General features: G+C 42.0%; 1 protein-coding gene across 1 annotated transcript; it reads left to right on the top strand.

Moving 5' to 3' along the window:
* The first annotated feature begins 1,520 nt into the window (after window positions 1-1,520).
* stmn1a (stathmin 1a) lies at window positions 1,521-12,415 on the top strand. Its single transcript, XM_062989991.1, has 5 exons — window positions 1,521-1,580; window positions 6,978-7,026; window positions 7,126-7,298; window positions 9,839-10,030; window positions 11,782-12,415. The coding sequence occupies exons 2-5, from the start codon at window positions 7,011-7,013 to the stop codon at window positions 11,848-11,850; spliced, it is 450 nt and encodes a 149-aa protein (XP_062846061.1). The 5' UTR covers window positions 1,521-1,580; window positions 6,978-7,010; the 3' UTR covers window positions 11,851-12,415.
* The last annotated feature ends 7,921 nt before the right edge of the window (window positions 12,416-20,336 follow it).

Below are 20,336 nucleotides of genomic sequence, written 5' to 3'. Positions count from 1 at the left end.
TGCATTGCATTGCAATTGTGACCTCTGCTGTCTGATTGATGCCTCTGCAACATTGGTGGGGTGTTAAAGGAATTCATAACATTTTGGCTCTCACTAGAAGAATTGACAATGATAAAATATCAGAGAAACATTGTGGGATGATCTAAAAAAGAGATTATAAAAGGATTATTTTTGGACAAATGGTCACAGATCTACTTTCATGTGTTCTTCAATCACACTAAGCATTATAGAAAAATACTGTAGCCTTGTTTAAGTAATATATTTCACTCCACTGCTTTGATAAAATCTGTTGAATTTGGGTTTTAAATATGGTCCTTGTATTGTCTTTACTTGCAAGTACTGAAAGTGGGATTACAGCTTTGAAAACGTACTGTACCATAGGGTTCCATGTTGTGGAAAAAGGGGCATTATAGTATCCAATCCACTTACTGGCTTGTTTTCAGAGGGTGGGGAAAATGGGCTACCTGGAGAGTACCATTATAGTGATCATGTAGAAAGTAACTGGGGCGGCACGGTGGCTTAGTGGGTAGCACTGACGCTTCACAGCGAGAAGGTCCTGGGGTCGATCCCCAGGTGGGGCGGTCCGGGTCCTTTCTGTGTGGAGTTTGAGGAGTGTTCTCCCCGTGTCCGCGTGGGTTTGCCCCGGGTGCTCCGGTTTCCTCCCACAGTCCAAAAACATGCCACCAGGCTAATTGGAAACACTGAATTGTCCTATAGATACCTAGCCGCTAGATGCACAAACTAGTGCATTGTAGTGCCGGTCCCAAGCCCGGATGAAATAGGGAGGGTTGTGTCAGGAAGGGCATCCGGCGTAAAAATAATGCCAAATCAATGCGGATCACGATCAGCCGAGAGCCGACCCCACAACCGATATGGGACAAAGGCCGAGGAAGAAGAAAAAGAAGAAGAAGGTAACTGGGGGAAAGGATTGAGGCTTTTTGCATAACTGCTTTTTAACTTGAAAAAATGTGAGTAAATACTATGCTGGGAAAATTGTGAAATCAAACATGTTAAATTGCTTTGACAGATTAGTTGATGGATATATTGATCCTAATATTGATCCCAGAGGGAAAATTCGTGTACCACTTGCATTGTATTAATTGCAAAAATGTTTAAAGTTAAAATAAATATTAATATGCAGACTATTTAAGACCAAAAACATGAAAAACAATAAGAGTTGTTGTTCCTGCTGACATTTTCTGTGTAGTAAAATTACTCCTCTGTTTACAAGTCAGTGTACAGATACAAAAATGCATTTTGTACACATCTAACTATTCACAAACTACATTTAAACACTCTGAAAACGTTGTTTTGTTTGTAGTTTTGTATGGCCTGAGCCTTGGAATTAAAGAACTACAATTCCCGTGAGAACCTGTTTTGTTTGTAGTTTTGTATGGACTAAGCCGTTGCATTTAAGAACTACAATTCCCGTGAGCACTTAGTCTCCTCAAAGTAACCAATAGGAGAAGAGAATGGGCGCGGTGACGGTAAGTTTGGTCTTTTTATGCGCGAACTTGAGGCGCGTGGGGCAGAATTTCGGCGCGAGATTGTGTGTTAGCAGGAGCTTGTTTGTTGATAAGGTGAGTGTGACATTGTTTTGTTATTGAGGAGATGGGATTAAAGGGGTAAAAACTGGATGTTAATGATAAAATAATGTGGAATTAAAGTTTTTTGTTAGATTATGGCTGTGGTTGTGGGGGGAATTCATGGTTATGACTGGGGGTTTGGGGGAATTAATGATTTTTGACGGTTTTGCGTCGCCTGCTGTCTCAGCTTATTGTAAATATCTAGCGTAAAATGCACTGAATTGATAGTTTGGTTAGTAAGTGACCTTATTGTGGTTTATTGTTTAGTTTGTAAGGTGAGTTTACACCGAATTTAATTAGTACCCGCTTTGTTTTGCTTTTTGTCAGAGTGTACATGTTGTTTATCTTGACTTGAAGCTTGGAAAAACAGCCTCACTTGGTTTCTGACTGGCTGTAAAATGTCTGATCTTTAAAAGCTTGATACTTTTTGATTTGTATGACTATTATTGTTATTATTATGCGTGTATTTAGCAAGCAGGTGCATTGTAAAGCTATTTAGTATGTTAACCACTTTGAAATATTTATTTGGATAGACATTAGTCCTGGTATTAGTATGTGTTTGCATCTGTGCACTCAGTTTTGAATTTGTTTGTGCAGAGCATTTCTGCTCAAGATTATGAGCCGATTCTTCGGTTTCCAAACGACTCCTTGTTCAGTAGCGTTGCAAAACCTGATATAGACAGTATGAACAAATATTTAAGATCTGTAAACACCTTGATGCTATTGTATTGATATAGTAAATATATTCTATGGATAATTAATTGCAATGCGTTATATACATTAATCGGGCTGCTGTTTAAAAAAAGTGTTCTTGTGAACACTGAACTACAGATTTATTTTTGTGGTAATTCATTTCCCATCTTACAGACATTTCAACGCACATTATCAAAACATTTTCCATTCCAAGTCGAAGGCTTATAACTATTTTGGTCATTGTTCAAAATGCTTTGCATAGCGAGTCGACTCCCAACGCGTTCACTTATACGAGCCGACTCTTTTATAAACGACACTTAACTAAAATGAGCAGCAGTAACGAGGCCTTTCAGAAGCTACACTTACCTTATAGATGCTCATCTAAAGTATTGTGTATAGTAGAAACTAAACTTGTTAAATCTGTTTAAGGCATTTGGCTGCAAGTTGAAGTAAAAAGCCTCACTAGTTTTTTTGAGTGGTTTCAAAATGTCTGATCTTTGTAAGCTTGATACTTTTTGATTTTATTATTATTATTGTTATTATTAGGCGTGCTTTTCAGTAAGCAGGTGGATTGTAAAGCTATTTAGCATGTTAACCAGTTTAAAATGTTCCATTTTGGATATGCATTAGTCTTAGTATGTGTCTGCATCTGTGCGTTTAGTTTTGAATGTGTTTGTGCATTAATGTACAAAAGCAACAGCACCTGTCAGGGTTATTAGTTGATGTTCCATGTACGATTGATAGTCTGCAATGTACTCAACTTTGTTTCCTTTAAATGTATTTTGCACTACATTTAACCGAGTATCAGTATTTGAGACTTGTGTGTAATTGAGGAGTCTTTCTGCTTAAGATTAAGAGCCGATTCTTCGGTTTCCGAACGACTCTTCGTTCAGTAGCGTTGCAAAACCTGAAATAGACAGTATGAATAAATATTTAAAGATATGTAAACATCAGGATGCTATCGTATACATATTGTAGTATATTATTACTTTATTATAATTGGGCTGCTGTTTAGAGAAAGTGTTCTTGACATCTGCTTGTGAACATTGATGTACAGATTTAATTTTGTGGTAATTCATTTCTCATCCTACAGTCGTCAGATATATGGCAGATGGATGCCAATTTAACGCAGGTTATGTAAACATTTTGATTCCAAATCTAGTGATCTTACTATTTGAGTCACATGTTCAAAATGCTTTCCATAGCGAGTCGACTCCCAATGCGTTCACCTTTACGAGCCGACTCCTTTACAAACGACTCCTAACCAAAATGAGCAGCAGAACCGAGCACGCGGTGACTCGTGTCTTTGTTTTTAACTGCCAGTTGCGTTCAATAGCAGGGCTGCTGTTTCATCCAGCTGTTTATGCGATCAAATATATATTCCAGCTGTAAATAGATCACATTTATTTTCAGGTGTATACATTGTTCTGTAGTTTAACTCAGTATTACCACTTTGGGTAAAACAGGGTGGTCTGGTTTAGGCGGGTGTGTGTGCGCGTGCGCGTGTGTGAGACTTTTCACCCCGAGGAGGGAACCTTTTTTTTTTTCTTTTTTCTTTTTTCTTTTTTTCTTTTCTTTTTAATCTCGCACAGAATTCGCGCCAAACTTCTGTGCAAGTCAGGGCGGGTTGTGCTTAAGTCTCAAACCACATACCACCCCAATGGCGCACTGGTGACTTTAGAACGTAGTTGAGGTTTTGGTAGCTCCCCTTACATAACACTGGGTTGATAAGCTGTGTTTTCAGTAGATCTGTGCTTTGCTCAGTTGATTTATCATCTTTATTACATTAGATTAGATTAGATTCAACTTTATTGTCATTGTGCAGAATATACAAATACAGAGCCAACGAAATGCAGTAGCATCTAACCAGAAGTGCAAGATAGAGATTATATACATATAATACACAGTTAAAGTGCAAAAGTGACCAGATAAGTGAAATAAGGAGACATATAAGAATAATGAGACTATTAAACAGAATATTAAGACTATTAAACAGATAATGATGATTGTACAGTGAATAGACTAATATGTATTTACAGAGTAATGAAGGTGACTAAAGTGGCTGCATGAATGGGTAATGAATGAGAATAAATAAAGTGAAGTATATAAGTATAGCAAGTATAGCCAGTATATACATTATTATTGTGCTGGTGTAAACAGTGCAATAGTGCCATGTGCAAATTTGCAAAATACTGATTGTATATACAGTCAAGATGAAACATTTGTAAAAAGTACAGAGTTAAATGTGGTACAAAGTGCAGTGATATTTTTACAATGGTGTGCTGGAGTTTAGCAGGGTTACAGCCTCAGGAAAAAAGCTCTTCCTGAGCCTGCTGGTACGAGAGCGGAGGCTCCTGTAACGCCTGCCAGACGGAAGTAGGGTGAAAAGTCCATGGTTAGGATGAGAAACGTCCATGATAATGTTTTTGGCTTTGCCCACGCACCGTTTATTGTAAATGTCCTGTATGGTGGGTAACTGGGTAGCTGGAGAGCTTTCCGGTCAGCTGCGGAGCAACTGCCGTACCACACAGAGATGCAGTTTGTAAGAATGCTCTCAATGGTACAGCGATAAAAGTCCACAAGTATTCTGGAGCACAGGTGTTCTTGAGTCTCCGTAGAAAGTAAAGACATCCAGGTCAACTAATCATATTTGAATTTTAAACTTGAAAATTTCTTTTGAAAAGTCTTTTGGTGGTAACCTTAAGGTTTACTGTTCAATAACTTCCACTCATCTGCACAGTTTTTAATGGCTGTAGAACTTATACATCTGACTACCAACACAGCATACGCCTCCCCCAATACAGCTCTATCTTCACAGCAGAAGCCCACGCCATTCTCCTGGCCATGAATTACATTCAGATAAGCCCGCACAAGTTGTTCTTAATATGTTCAGACTCCAAATCTTGCTTACAAGCGCTGCTATCCCTCCAAACAGATCACCCAGTTATCTTAGAGCTTTTAGCTACAGAGAAAGACCTTAGAAAACGCGGAGTCTACGTCACATATTGTTGGATCCCCAGCCACTGCAATATCACAGGCAACGAAAAAGCAGACGACCTGGCAAAGAAAGCTGCAGAAAAACAGATCACCTGGTGCTATGTCCCACCCACTGATTCCCTCTACACAGTCAAATTACTTTGCAGAAACACATGGCAGGAGGAATGGAATCGTAACACAGCCAACAAACTGTACGAAATCAAGCCACGACTCGACAGGACTTCTACCCAGTATCCAGTAAAAAGACATGACCAAACGGTGTAAACGAGACACCGTATATGACATTCAGCCCTGACACAGACACCACCTCTTGGGGGAAGATGCGCCAAACTGCCAGTACTGTGGATCACAACTGTCAATAAAACATATCCTGACCGAATGCCAAGCCATCGAAGATACCAGAAAAATATTTTACAGAGACACTATTATGAAATCCTGAATTTAAGATTAAAAGCCAAATATAGTACATTAACTTTCACTTAGCTTAAACTTGGTTTTGAACCCACCTCTAATGCCATGTATATAGCCTAATTGAGCTGAAATGGCAATAAACACAAACAAACTAAAATAATGGCTGTAGATTTATTACCATAAACTTATAAGGAGTGAAACAGGAAATAATCAGGGATATTTGACATGGGTTAGTCTTTTGTACATTTTTTCATTAGACCAGTGGTCCCAAACCACCGGGCCACGGACTATTTATTACCGGGCCACACAAAGAATGAATAATTAGAGATCGCTAGAAAAGCAATTTTCACTGCTTCTATTTCGGGTGTTATTGCGTATTGTTGCAGCAAAAAAGCTCATTCTACATCGTTTGTAAGCAATATTATTAAAACTCCCCGCTCCTGCCGGTCCGTGAAAATGATATCTTATATGAAACCGGTCCGTGGTCCAAAAAAGTTTGGGAAATGCTGCATTAGACTGTTTAGAAGCTACACCTACCTTTATAGGTGCACAAACTGCATTTCATGTATTGTGTATATATATAGTAGGTGCAGCTTATGAACTGAACTTGTCAGACTTGAATGAGGCATTTGCCTGCCAGTTTTAGTAAATGTCCCATAACTTTTGTGCATGTTATGTCAAAAAAAGGCCAAGAACAATGACAATTGTATTTTTTCTTTATTAGTTTAAGAATTGACATTTCTTTGAGACAGTGGTAGCCTAGTGGGTAAAGCTTAGGACCGTCAATTGAAAGGCTGAGAGTTCAAATTCCAGCTCCGCCATCCAGCCACTGTTGGACCCTTGAGCAAGGCCTTTAACCGTCTCTGCTCCAGGTGTGTCGTACAATGGCTGACCCTGTGCTCTGACCACATCGAAACAAGCAGGGATATGCGAAGAAAGAATTTTGTTGACTGTACATGTGTTTATGTAATATATGACAAAAGCAATCTTCTAGTTGTTCCAGCCCTAGTTCTCAATATTGGATTTATTGTTGAACTTTAAATCAGTTAAAAGCTGCATGCTTAAAGAATAATATGGACAAAGCCACATTTGGTGGTTGTTGGTAGTTAAAAACAGGAAAATTTTCTGAGAAAATCAGGTCTTTACTTCACATACAGTGTTTGGGTCAAAGTCATTGACGTTGGGTGAATTGTGTTTTTGAATTGTGTAATTGGAATGAATGCTGTTGGCAACACCTGTATGTGCTCAAAGTAAATGTATTCATTAAGTTTAAATCTATTTTCCCCCCAGGTAAGGCACTTAACACGTTTCTCTGCTGGTACTATGGCCTCCACTGCTGGTAAGAATGCTTTGTTTCCATATAACTATTTCCTTTAAATGTTGCTGTGTCTTACTGTAATAGTGGTGTTAAGGGTATTAATTGTCGTCCATGTCCTAGATATTAAAGTGAAAGAGTTGGACAAGCGAGCCTCGGGCCAGGCCTTCGAGGTCATTCTGGGGGAACCAACTCTGGAGGCAAAAAATGAGTTCCTTCTTTCGCCCACCAAGAAAAAGGACTTGTCACTGGAGGAGATTCAGAAGAAACTGAAATCGGCTGAAGAAAGGCGCAAGGTACAGCATGACGAGATCATGACTAACGATTTTGCACCCGCCTACTGTCATTGGTCTGTTTACATGTTTGACCATTCCAGCTAAGCATGTCAATTTGCAATGCATGCTGGGAAGACTACTCAGACTGGCATATACTGTACAGTATGTAGGGTCATGTGATCAGAATGCTAAGGTCAACCAAAAGACACAGCACTCATTTTCCACTATATTAAAATTCTGCAGACTGTGTGTTGGCTTAAGTCATTTTACACAGTGGTCAAGAACTCCAAACTCGCTCATAACTACCTGCTAAAGGGAGACCAGGCCCCCACTTGCCCCCTCTATTAAACACATTCTCTACGCATGCCAAAAAATGAATAACACCAGAGCAAAATGATGAGGAAGCACGATGCTAATTGAACAATTGGATGCGCTAAAAGGGGAGAAAAAGAGGTAAAAAAAAAACTAAAAAAAGATAAAAAACTATGACGAAATGAATCGATACTTTCGTCAACAAATAAAAACGAGACGAAAATGTTTGGCAGGGACGACATCCAATCAGAACTGATTTAGTTTTGTGGAAGGTAGGGACAAGTTAGAAAGAGATCCAATCAGAACTACTTTAGCGTATGTGGAGGGGCGGGACAAGCCGGGTAGCCATCCAATCAGTACTAATCTTTTGCAGTACCGCGGCAGAGCCGTAGATAGAGATAGCTCTGTACCGCGGTAAGATAAGTTAATAAGTTATGCTCAATAAGCAGGGTCAGGTAAATAAAGATGTTTGAAATAAGTTAAATCTGTTTTTGTGTGTATTGCACATTCAAACATTAATAATATTCCATACCTGATAAAAAATGTTTCATTTTGTGTAAGTGTATATAATGACTTAAATAATTTAAGGGAAGTGATAAAAAAGCATTTACATTTTACACCCTTTATATGTATTTTATGGCGGCACGGTGGCTAAGTGGGTAGCACTGTCGCCTCACAGCAAGAAGGTCCTGGGTTCGAACCCCAGGTGGGGCGGTCCGGGTCCTTTCTGTGTGGAGTTTGCATGTTCTCCCCGTGTCTGCGTGAGTTTCCTCCGTGTGCTCCGGTTTCCTCCCACAGTCCAAAGACGTGCAAGTGAGGTGAATTGGAGACACTAAATTGTCCGAGACTGTTCGATATAAACTTGTGTAATGAATAACTACCGTTCCTGTCATGAATGTAACCAATGTGTAAAAACATGACGTTAAAATCCTAATAAACAAACAAATATGTATTTTAGTCGACTGAATCGACTGTAGATTTAGTCGACTATATTCTTATGATAATTAGTCGACTAAAACTAAAACAATTCAGATGACTAAATTATGACTAAAACTAAATTACATTTTAGTCAAAAGACTATGACTAAAACTAAATCAAAATTTGCTGTCAAAATTAACACTGGTGCTGAGAAGGATCCACCACCTAAATAATACCTACTCTGTAGTGGTCCTGGGAGAGTCCTGACCATTGAAGAACAGCATGAAGGGGGGCTAACAAAGCATGCAGAGAAACAGATGGACTACAGTCAGTAATTGTAGAACTTTATAGTGCTTCTGTATGGAAAGTGGAGCTGATAAAATGGACAGTGAGTGTAGAAACAAGGAGGTGGTTTTAATGTTATGGCTGATCGGTGTATGTAATAATAAAATCAATTAAACTCTACATCCTCACAGATACTCCCTAATCCATTAGTCTTTTCATGAATTCCTGTAAATAATCGTGTCGACCCCCACTTTGACTTTTAAAAGATGGAACCTTTTATTCAGCCATGATAAGAGCCATAACAGCTGACATGGTTATGACAGGGCAGTTGTAGCCTAGTGATTAAAATACTGGACTAGTAATCAAAAGGTCGCTGGTTCAAGCCCCACCACTGCCAGGTTGTCACTGTTGGACCCTTGAGCAAGGCCCTTAACCCTCAATTGCTTAGACAGTATACTGTCACAGTACTGTAAGTCGCTTTGGATAAAAGCGTCTGCTAAATGCCAAAAATGTAAATGTAAATGTACATGGTGTTAAAAATCAATCAGACAGTGGTCAAGAATAGCTGCATGGTTCTTCATATGAAGTTGCAGAACGTGATGGTCCTAATACCAGGGTTTTTAACTGTATTTATTAAAAATTTCAAAAACAAATGACATCACTTTTCTACAGTCATTTTCCTATGCATTTTTTTCCCAGCCTCGTACCAACTTTTTAATTCCATCAACCACTGATGCACCGCTGCTTTCACATCATCACATGAAAATCTCCTTCCCCTTAAAGCTTCTTTGAGCATCCAAAAAGGTGAAAATCAGATGGCACTAAATCCAGACTATAAACTCTCTCTCCCTCTCAGACACGACCAATCACTACTCCTCCCACTCTCACAGCATCCAACAAAAATATAAAAGTGCGGAAACTTTTTGAAGCTCCCTCGTACTGTAGTGGTTTTGCTCTGCATTTCGATGTTCGCTGTTTGTGACTGCCTTTGAAGGACAGTTGTGTAACTTGAAGAGTCAAAGTAGTCTGGTTTGTGTCCTTTGCAGTCCCATGAGGCGATGGTTCTGAAGCACCTGGCTGAAAAGCGTGAGCATGAGAAGGAGGTGCAGCAGAAAGCTCTAGAGGAGAACAACAACTTCAGCAAAATGGCCGAAGAAAAACTCAACCAGAAAATGGAAGCTAATAAAGAGAATCGCACGGCGATTATGGCAGCCATGAATGAGAAGTTCAAAGAGAAGGTACAGAATTAATATGCATATTTTTAGACCTGGGTTCAGGGGCTTATTTAGTTTCTAGGGTGGCATGGTGGTTCTTGCACTGTCACCTGTTACAGCAAGAAGGTTCTGGAGCTCGGGTGCAGGTGAGGTGAATTGGAGATGCAGTATTGCTCATGACTGTGTTTGACATTCAACTTGTGAACTGATGAATCTTGTTTAACCTGTGATTAATGTCTCATCATGAATGTAACCAAAGTGTGCAAAACATGACGTTAAAATCTAAATAACGAAATAAATGTTTAGTTTAGGGATGCATCAATACCATTTTTTCCCAACCGAGTACGAGTACAAGTACAAGTACATGTATTTTTGTACTCGCCGATACCGATACCTATACCTATACCTATTTAGAATGATGCAATCTGGAGCATTATGGAATAGTGTAGTTTTTAGAGTAAAATAGTGCAGTGGAACAGTTGCTTCGGTTGCCATCACTTGCTAAAAAAAAAAACACCGCACAGACATCATTGAGAAAGCTTCTGACAAGCTAACGTAAACGTTCATTAATAAACGCACGTAATTAACGTTGTGCACATCATACATGCGATGCGATTCTGCTGATTGAAATATTTACTTTAAAAAGATAATACAGTCCGATCCCATCTGAGCCGATTCTATCAGCACGTCCATTCGTGGTTCACCTCGGTAAATCGTAAACGACTCTGAGTCGGCTCCCGCTCTGTGGTAATAACCAGTATAATTAAGCCTGAGCTTTATAATGTAAGCGAGTCACACAAAATGTTCTGTAGTAGTTGGTGTTTATTTACAACCGCATCATTCATCATAACAGTAAACGCTGATAATTGACTGAGAAAAGAAACTTACGCTGCGCTTAAAACGAGTCGACTCATGAATCACTTGTATCGACACTGTAAACAGAGTATTGAACACAAACACGTCCTGTAACAGCGGTCGCTGCTTTTGTAACCGGTTATCTTCACTGTTAGCTCTATTTTAAAGGGTTTTTTTTTTTCTCAAACGGAACTAAATAACATTAAACGTGTATGTGAGCGTGGTCAGTGAGAATAATTCAGTCTTGTCTCCTGTGGGTGAAAATGAATTGCTTTAGTTTTAGAAGTGAAAAAATCTCGTAATGTCACGCCCCCCGGTCAGGCACTCGCGCCCCCCGGTCAGGCACTCGCGCCCCACAGGTTGAAAATCCCTGCGTTAACGCAGCAACGTGCACTAGGTACACGGTATCGGATGTTAGTATCGGATGTTAGTATCGGAGCCTCGTTTGCGAGTACGAGTACGAGTTAATGAGCGCGGTATCGGGCCGATACCCGATACTAGTATCGGTACTCATCCATCTCTAGTTTAGTTTCTAGGGTGGCACGGTGGCTCGGTGGGTAGCACTGTCGCCTCACAGCAAGAAGGTCCTGGGTTCGATCCCCAGGTGGGGCGGTCCGGGTCCTTTCTGTGTGGAGTTTGCATGTTTTCCCCGTGTCTGCGTGGGTTTCCGCCACGAGCTCTGGTTTTCTCCCACAGTCCAAAAACATGCAGTCAGGTTAATTGGAGACACTGAATTGTCCTTTAGGTGAATGGGTGCGTGTGTCTGCCCCGTCCAGGGTGTTACTGTGTGCCTTGCGCCCATTGAAAAGCTGGGATAGGCTCCAGCAACACCCCCCCGCGACCCTAATTGGATAAGCGGTTAAGAAAGTGAGCGAGCGAGTGTTTAGTTTCTATGATTTCACTATGTGTTTTGCTTCTAGGATAAGAAACTGGAGGAGGTCCGAAAGAACAAGGAGAACAGAGAGGTCGTAGGTGAAGCAGAGAATTGAACTGTACAATCAATCAGGTTTTTTTTTTTAAACTCAAAGTATATTTTGTTTCTTCAGTAGTCACAATTTGTGTTCCCTGTCCTTTTTTTGCTTCCCCAAGTGTGCTCTTCAGGATCTGTATTGTAGTTTGACTGCATTGTCAAATGAATTTCAGTCAAGGCTTCTGATAACTGCTGTAGATCTGTTTGTTTGAATGAAGTGTGTTCCTGTAAATGTTCATGTCCTTACTGTTACTGTTGATATACCTTGTACTCTTAAACGTGCCTCTGCGTCCGAGCGGTTTCTAGCACTTAACAATCGTAGCACAGTTTCTGAGACCGCTCTGGGTTTTCAGTCACTGGTGTTTATAGTTTGTTGTAGAAACTAGCCTAGTTCTTCTCGCTTTCGTTTTTGCTTCCATGCAGTTGTAGGATGAGCAGGGGCCAGTTTTTGTGAGCACATGACTCCTTCTGACATAAGGAACTATCTTGGCTTTGGAAAAAGGAAAGGGCTCAGCTCAACCTGAATGCAAGAAGCAGTACATGTTTTCTCTATGTGCTAAATAAAAAAAACATGTTTGAGACCAGTACGCTTGTCTGGGATTTTTTTTTCTTCCACTTTTGTTTTTATGTTAAGAACTGTATGTAATCATCTAATTAAATGTCTTTCAGCCACATCTACAGCAAACAAGGTCCTTAACCCCCCTCAGCTCCCCCCTCAGACTGACTTTGCTCTGACTACAGCTTCCCAACAAGATTGGATATAGGTGTGTGTGTGTGTGTGTGTGTGTGTGTGTGTGTGTGTGTGTGTGTGTGTGTGTGTGTGTGTGTGTGTGTGTGTGTGTGTGTGTGTGTGTGTGTGTGTGTGTGTGTGTGTGTGATGCACAAAGGCCTTTAGTTCTATAAATTATCACAGTTTGGTGTGAAGTAACTCCAGTTGCCTGTGCAGAGTCTTGTATTCAGTCACAACAGTGAGTTGTTTTGAATAAAAGTGTCTGCTAAATACTACTGTACTATGTACAATGACCGTGTCTATTTTGTTTTTAATTCTAAACTAATTATATTGAACAGCCCCCGCTGTTGGCCAGAGTGGTAATCACAATGTGCGCTGCTTATGCCAAGTTCACACTACACGAGTTTTGGCCAGATTTCGCTCGGCGACTGGTCGGCGCTAGATTTCCCGGCTCGGGAGCAACTCGGCGGTCACCCGGCGATCGAAACTCTGCTCTCAGTCGCTATGTGTGAACTATCCAACAACTCGATCCGACCGGCTCGCCGAGCGCTCGGAGACCAGATCGAGATTTCTAGCATGTCAGATATCTGATCTCGGTTGCACGTCTGGCAGTGATTGCTGTGTCGAACAGCCAATGAGAACGCAAGATACGGTGTGAGGGGAAACGCAGGAGAGGAGCGTAAACAGGTGGGAGAGGGGGATAATATAGTTTATATCAGAATACACCGGCACACACGTTTTATACAGTATTTCTGACCTGATCGTTCTCGACAAAACACCAACGGTGCAAAAATATTAATTAACCTCCAACTTACTTTAGAACAATCCATACTGTTCGTGTTGCCAAATCCACTCAGATTCATTTATTTTCCCCTCGATTTTACGCTGCACATCTGCGCACAATCACTTTGATCGCTCGCTACTTGTTGACGTGCATTTTTGGACGTGGTATCATTAAACCCCTCGTCAGTTCTCGCGTTTGTTTTCGTGACAAAACGTAGTTTGGGAGACCAGAGAAGCTGAAGTGTGAAATACACACCTACTGAAAGATTCCGATTCAGTCGTGTAGTGTGAACTGTACAGCGACCTGACAAATCAGAAAGTCGTGTAGTGTGAACTTGGCATTAGTTTTCTCACGAGTTTGTTTCCCAAAATCGTCATTTATCCATCTTTCATGCCATTTAATGCTTTGTATTGCTGTAAACCAATTTCCGTCTATATAAAATAGTAAAATAGTTCGTATGTCGAACACTCAACACATCTACAATTCTGGAAAACTGTTGGTCTAAACGTGTTTAAAGGCTGGTCTGTATCAAATATATGAGTACACTCTTCTTTTAGGGTTAGCTATAGGCTTAACACAACAAATTGTGCGAAAAGCCAGGGGTCTGAATACTTTCTGAACCCACTGGAGGGAGGTCAATCGTGTCGGCAACGAAGGATTGAAAATGTATTCGGTAAACACTCCAAATGTCATCATAAAAGCACTAAACACAGAAGAGTGGACTCTAGATACACCAACACGAGAGAGGTTTACATGATATTTGCAGATCAGATAGAATCAGATCTTGCAGGCCATGTGAAGTGACTGGTGAGAGGAATATAGAGTAGCCTGGAGAGTTTGCTGGGTTTAGCTATGTGTCTCTAGCATAGCTTGACGGAACCAAAGCAGTTCTATGAAATTTTGGCCTCTGGTCACGGCCCCGGTGAAGCCTGTCACATTCTCTAATGAGATTGGATGTCTGTCTTACTTGTGGAGAGGACACCAGTTCAAGCCAATCTTTGATGTGTGATGTCTTGCAGACTGGCACCCTGTCCTGGGTGTGGAACCCAAGCCGGCTATCGGTCAGAAGTGGCTAAGTGGGTCAGAAGTCCAGCACCACTGAACCCATTTAAACGAGTGTTCTCATTTTATAATTGAAATATGTTCTAAAATTTCAGTTTTCCTTTCAGTAACTGGTGCAGTGATAGTATCCCATCAAAAAACTATTGAAAGGTACAGTACATACAAACCCAAATCACACCAATTACACACTTTGATTACACTCATGACAGGATGGCATGGTGGCTAAGTGGGTAGCACTGTTGCCTCACAGCAAGAATGTCCTGGGTTCGATCCCCAGGTGGGGCGGTCCAGGTCCTTTCTGTGTGCAGTTTGCATGTTCTCCCCGGGTCTGTGTGGGTTTCCTCTGGGAGCTCAGGTTTCCTCCCATGGGGGGAACATGCAAAATCCACACAGCAAGGACCCAGACCCAGTTCCACCTGGTTTATCGAACCCAGGACCTTCTTGCTGTGAGGTGACAATGCTACCCACTGAGTTACCGTGCCCCCTGAAAATGGATATAAATAAGCATCAATTAATGCATGTTTTTGGACTTTGGAAGGAGAACATGCAAACTCCACACAGACAAGACCTTGCTGTGAGCCACATGCAGCAGCCTTTGTACGTTCACATTCATGTAAGAAACAGAAGGCCCGGTTGGGGGCGCTATTTTCCCACTTAAGGTATTTTGACTTGCCACCTGCAGCCATCAGATCTGCATGAAGGTGTGGCAATACAGGATTGAAAGGACACATGAACATCAAGTCAGTACCTCGGTTTAATCAGCTGGGGGCAGCATTGTATAAACCACTGGTTCCCAAGATTTGAATCCAAGGACCCCCTAAAAATCCAAAGACCCGTATAGAATTACACTTTGAATTCATGTATTTCAGCCACAACAGTTGCTAACAGGTGTATAAAATCAGTTAAATGAATGAAATTATATGCATCCAAATTTGCAGCAACCGTGTAGGGAACGGGGCGGCACGGTGGCTCGGTGGGTATCACTGTCGCCTCACAGCAAGAAGGTCCTGGGTTCGATCTCCAGGCAGGGCGGTCCGGGTCCTTTCTGTGCGGAGTTTGCATGTTCTCCCCGTTTCTGCGTGGGTTTCCTCTGGGAGCTCCGGTTTCCTACCACAGTCCAAAAACATGCAGTCAGGTTAATTAGAAACACTGAATTGCACTATAGGTGAATGTGTGTGTGTGTGTGTCTGTGTCTGCCCTGCGATGGACTGGCGCCCTGTCCTGGGTTTTAATGTGTGCCTTGCACCCATTGAAATGCTGGGATAGGCTCCAGCACCGCCACCCCCCCCAACCCTAATTGGATAAGCGGTTAGGAAAGTGAGTGAGTTTAGGGAACGCCCTTTCATGTTCCTGTTTAAAGAAACTCCACTGGCCAGCACAACCCCACTGAACGGAATGAACTGGGACATTAACTGAGGCTTTCCCGGCTGACATCAGTGCCCAGCCATACAAACACACTTTTGACTAAATAGGCACAAATTCCCACAGTCACTTAAAAGTCTTGTGAGAAGCCTATTCATAGAGTGGATGTTGTTATAGGTGATCACATAGAGGTCACTCTATTTTAATATCATTTGTTGGGATGTCCAACAAGCTCATGGTCGGGTGTCAGTTATTTATATGCTGTATATAAGATGTTAGGCTAAATATGCAAAATTGTGTGATATTCTTGCCGCTCAGGTGGTGCAGCGGTAAAACACACACTGTTCACCAGAGCTGAGATCTCGAATACATCGTATCGAACCTCGGCTCTGCCTTGCCGGCTGAGGCTGAGTGGCTACATGACAGCGATTAGCCTGTTGTTCAGATAAGGGGCGGGACTAAAGCCGGGTGGGGACTCTCTCTCTCAGACTAGTGCGATTACGACCTTTGCTGGCTGGCTGGTTGGTGGCACCTGCACGGAGATGGGGAAGGAGTGCGGTAGGGGGTGTGGCCCTCCGTGCACAGCGCTGTCCCGCACTGCGCTCGTCAAGTGTAGGTGATAAGATGTTCGATTGCTGTGCACGTGTCGAAGGGGGCGTGGAGCAGACTCGTCCTCCCCAATCAGGAGCAGGGACCAGCATTAGTGAGAGGATGATTGACGGGTAGAAATTGGATGCGCTATAGTGGGAGAAAGGGGTAAAATAAAAATTTTAAAAAATGCATACGGCTGCTGCCCACGTGTCAGAGGGGGCGTGGGTTAGCTTAGTTCTCCTCAATCGGAGTTGGGGCCGGCAGCATGACCCACTTGCGCAATTGGACGCGCTAAAAGTGGGGAGAAAAAAGGGGGAGGAAAAAAAGCTGTTATAAGGAACAGAATGGTCTTTTTAAAAAAAATGAAAATAGTTAACCAGCAGAATCCACACCTGTATTATTTGACAGTTTCTCAGTTTTAGACGTTTCTCAGTTTGCTAATCTGGCTGTTTAGAAGTCGTCAAGTAAAATGAAATCCAATTTATTTGTATAGGGAATTTTACAATGAATGCGGTCGCAAAGCAACTTCACAGAATTCAATTATAAAAGTTTATAACAAATAAACTGAGGGTTACAGGGGCAAGAAAACTTCCATGTACAGTGTATCACAAAAGTGAGTACACCCCTCACATTTCTGCAAATATTTCATTATATCTTTTCATGGGACGACACTATAGACATGAAACTTGGATATAACTTAGAGTAGTCAGTGTACAGCTTGTATAGCAGTGTAGATTTACTGTCTTCTGAAAATAACTCAACACACAGCCATTAATGTCTAAATAGCTGGCAACATAAGTGAGTACACCCCACAGTGAACATGTCCAAATTGTGCCCAAATGTGTCGTTGTCCCTCCCTGGTGTCATGTGTCAAGGTCCCAGGTGTAAATGTGGAGCAGGGCTGTTAAATTTGGTGTTTTGGGTACAATTCTCTCATACTGGCCACTGGATATTCAACATGGCACCTCATGGCAAAGAACTCTCTGAGGATGTGAGAAATAGAATTGTTGCTCTCCACAAAGATGGGCTAGGCTATAAGAAGATTGCTAACACCCTGAAACTGAGCTACAGCATGGTGGCCAAGGTCATACAGCGGTTTTCCAGGACAGGTTCCACTCGGAACAGGCTTCGCCAGGGTCGACCAAAGAAGTTGAGTCCACGTGTTCGACGTCATATCCAGAGGTTGGCTTTAAAAAATAGACACATGAGTGCTGCCAGCATTGCTGCAGAGGTTGAAGACGTGGGAGGTCAGCCTGTCAGTGCTCAGACCATACGCCGCACACTGCATCAACTCGGTCTGCATGGTCGTCATCCCAGAAGGAAGCTGACGCACAAGAAAGCCCGCAAACAGTTTGCTGAAGACAAGCAGTCCAAGAACATGGATTACTGGAATGCCCTGTGGTCTGACGAGACCAAGATAAACTTGTTTGGCTCAGATGGTGTCCAGCATGTGTGGCGGCGCCCTGGTGAGAAGTACCAAGACAACTGTATCTTGCCTACAGTCAAGCATGGTGGTGGTAGCATCATGGTCTTGGGCTGCATGAGTGTTGCTGGCACTGGGGAGCTGCAGTTCATTGAGGGAAACATGAATTCCAACATGTACTGTGACATTCTGAAACAGAGCATGATCCCCTCCCTTCGAAAACTGGGCCTCATGGCAGTTTTCCAACAGGATAACGACCCCAAACAACCTCCAAGATGACAACTGCCTTGCTGAGGAAGCTGAAGGTAAAGGTGATGGACTAAACCCAATTGAGCACCTGTGGCGCATCCTCAAGTGGAAGGTGGAGGAGTTCAAGGTGTCTAACATCCACCAGCTCCGTGATGTCATCATGGAGGAGTGGAAGAGGATTCCAGTAGCAACCTGTGCAGCTCTGGTGAATTCCATGCCCAGGAGGGTTAAGGCAGTGCTGGATAATAATGGTGGTCACACAAAATATTGACACTTTGGGCACAATTTGGACATGTTCACTGTGGGGTGTACTCACTTATGTTGCCAGCCATTTAGACATTAATGGCTGTGTGTTGAGTTATTTTCAGAAGACAGTAAATCTACACTGCTATACAAGTTGTACACTGACTACTCTAAGTTATATCCAAGTTTTATTACTTTTGTGATACACTGTATATTGTAAAAATGAAACCTTGAGGGGATCAGACATAAAAGGGATCTCTGTTCTCCTTGAGAGACCTAGATGATCGCTGAAGAAAAGCAATGGAAATAAAAATGATCCCAAATTAGAAGCATAATGGTTGTAATTCTTTATTTTTCTTCATTTCTGGACATTGTGACAGGAATGGCATTGATGGCATGGCAGCCTTACACTCTCATGATTCAGAGTCAGGTAGCTAAAAAGGGAATGACTGGAACATGGACTGGACTGGAACATGCAAAACTTCTTACAGTCAGTGACTTAAATCAAGAATCAAACCCGGGTCCTCTGTGCGACATCCACTCTTGTTTCACCATCTGCGCCACCTTGATGCCCATGGATCAGTTTAAAATAAATATTCAGTATGCTAAACGCTGAAGCAATAAGCGTGAGTGTGTAGGAGTGCTGAAGAGATTCTGCATGACACTGACAACAGAGTCATGTTGCTAGAGCAACACGAAGTGATTGAGTCGGACCACGGTGATAAAACCAGCGCTGTCGGTCCTTAATTCTTTACTGACAGCAGCAGGCTGTTCCACTACTGATCTTTCCTGATTAAACTAATTGCACTAACCTGCGTGGGTGCTTGTCATATGAAACACATCATCGCTTTACTCGCTGACCTCGCTGGACTCATTCTTTTCTACTATTTCTGCCATAGTGGAACAAACGCACTATATCGTAAGTATACTTAAAGTGAAATGTTTACATTCACTCATACACCGATCAGCCATAACATTAAAACCATCTCTTTGTTTTTACACACACTGTCCATTTTATCAGCTTGAAGTTCTACAATTAGTCCATCTGTTTCTCTACATATCTTTTTAGCCTGCTTTCACCCTGTTCTTCAATGGTCAGGACTCTCCCAGGACCACTACAGAGCAGGTATTATTTGGGTGGTGGATCATTCTCAGCACTGCAGTGACACTGACATGGTGGTGGTGTGTTAGTGTGTGTTGTGCTGGTATGTTAGTGTGTGTTGTGCTGGTATGAGTGGATAAGACACAGCAGCGCTGCTGGAGTTTTTAAACACCTCACTGTCACTGCTGGACTGAGAATAGTCCACCAACCCCAAACATCCAGCCAACAGCGGCCCGTGGGCAGCGTCCTGTGACCACTGATGAAGGTCTAGAAGATGATTAACTCAAACAGCATCAATAGATGAGCGACCGTCTCTGACTTTACATCTACAAGGTGGACCAACTAGGTAGGAGTGTCTAATAGAGTGGACAGTGAGTGGACACGGTATTTAAAAACTCCAGCAGCGCTGCTGTGTCTGATTCACTCATACCAGCACAACACACACTAACACACCACCACCATGTCAGTGTCACTGCAGTGCTGAGAATCATCCATCACCTAAATAATACCTGCTCTGTGGGGGTCCTGACCATTAAAGAACAGCATGAAAGCAGGCTAAAAATGTATGTAGAGAAACAGATGGACTACAGTCAGTAATTGTAGAACTACAAAGTGCTTCTATATGGTAAGTGGAGCTGATAAAATGGACAGTGAGTGTAGAAACAAGGTGGTTTTCAGTGAAGGTCAGTAAGGTTACTTAGTAACGCGTTACTCTAATCTGACCGCATTTTTCAGTAACGAGTAATCTAACGCGTTACTATTTCCAATCCAGTAATCAGATGAAAGTTACTTATCCAAGTTACTGTGCGTTACTATTTTTGTCATTTTCCTTAGTAAAAAGATATATATTTGCTTTCTTCTTGCATCTCGGGGAGTGACGTCTGGCCTATGCGACAGTTAAGTCACGGGCTGCGTCCGGAATCGGTTACTTACAGAGTGTGCACTAGATAGGAGGAAGT

This window comes from Trichomycterus rosablanca, chromosome 2 (genome assembly GCF_030014385.1).
Source record: "Trichomycterus rosablanca isolate fTriRos1 chromosome 2, fTriRos1.hap1, whole genome shotgun sequence".
Lineage (NCBI taxonomy): Eukaryota > Metazoa > Chordata > Actinopteri > Siluriformes > Trichomycteridae > Trichomycterus > Trichomycterus rosablanca.
The sequence above is the reverse complement of the archived record's forward strand: the minus strand, read 5'-3'. Positions and strand labels throughout refer to the sequence as shown.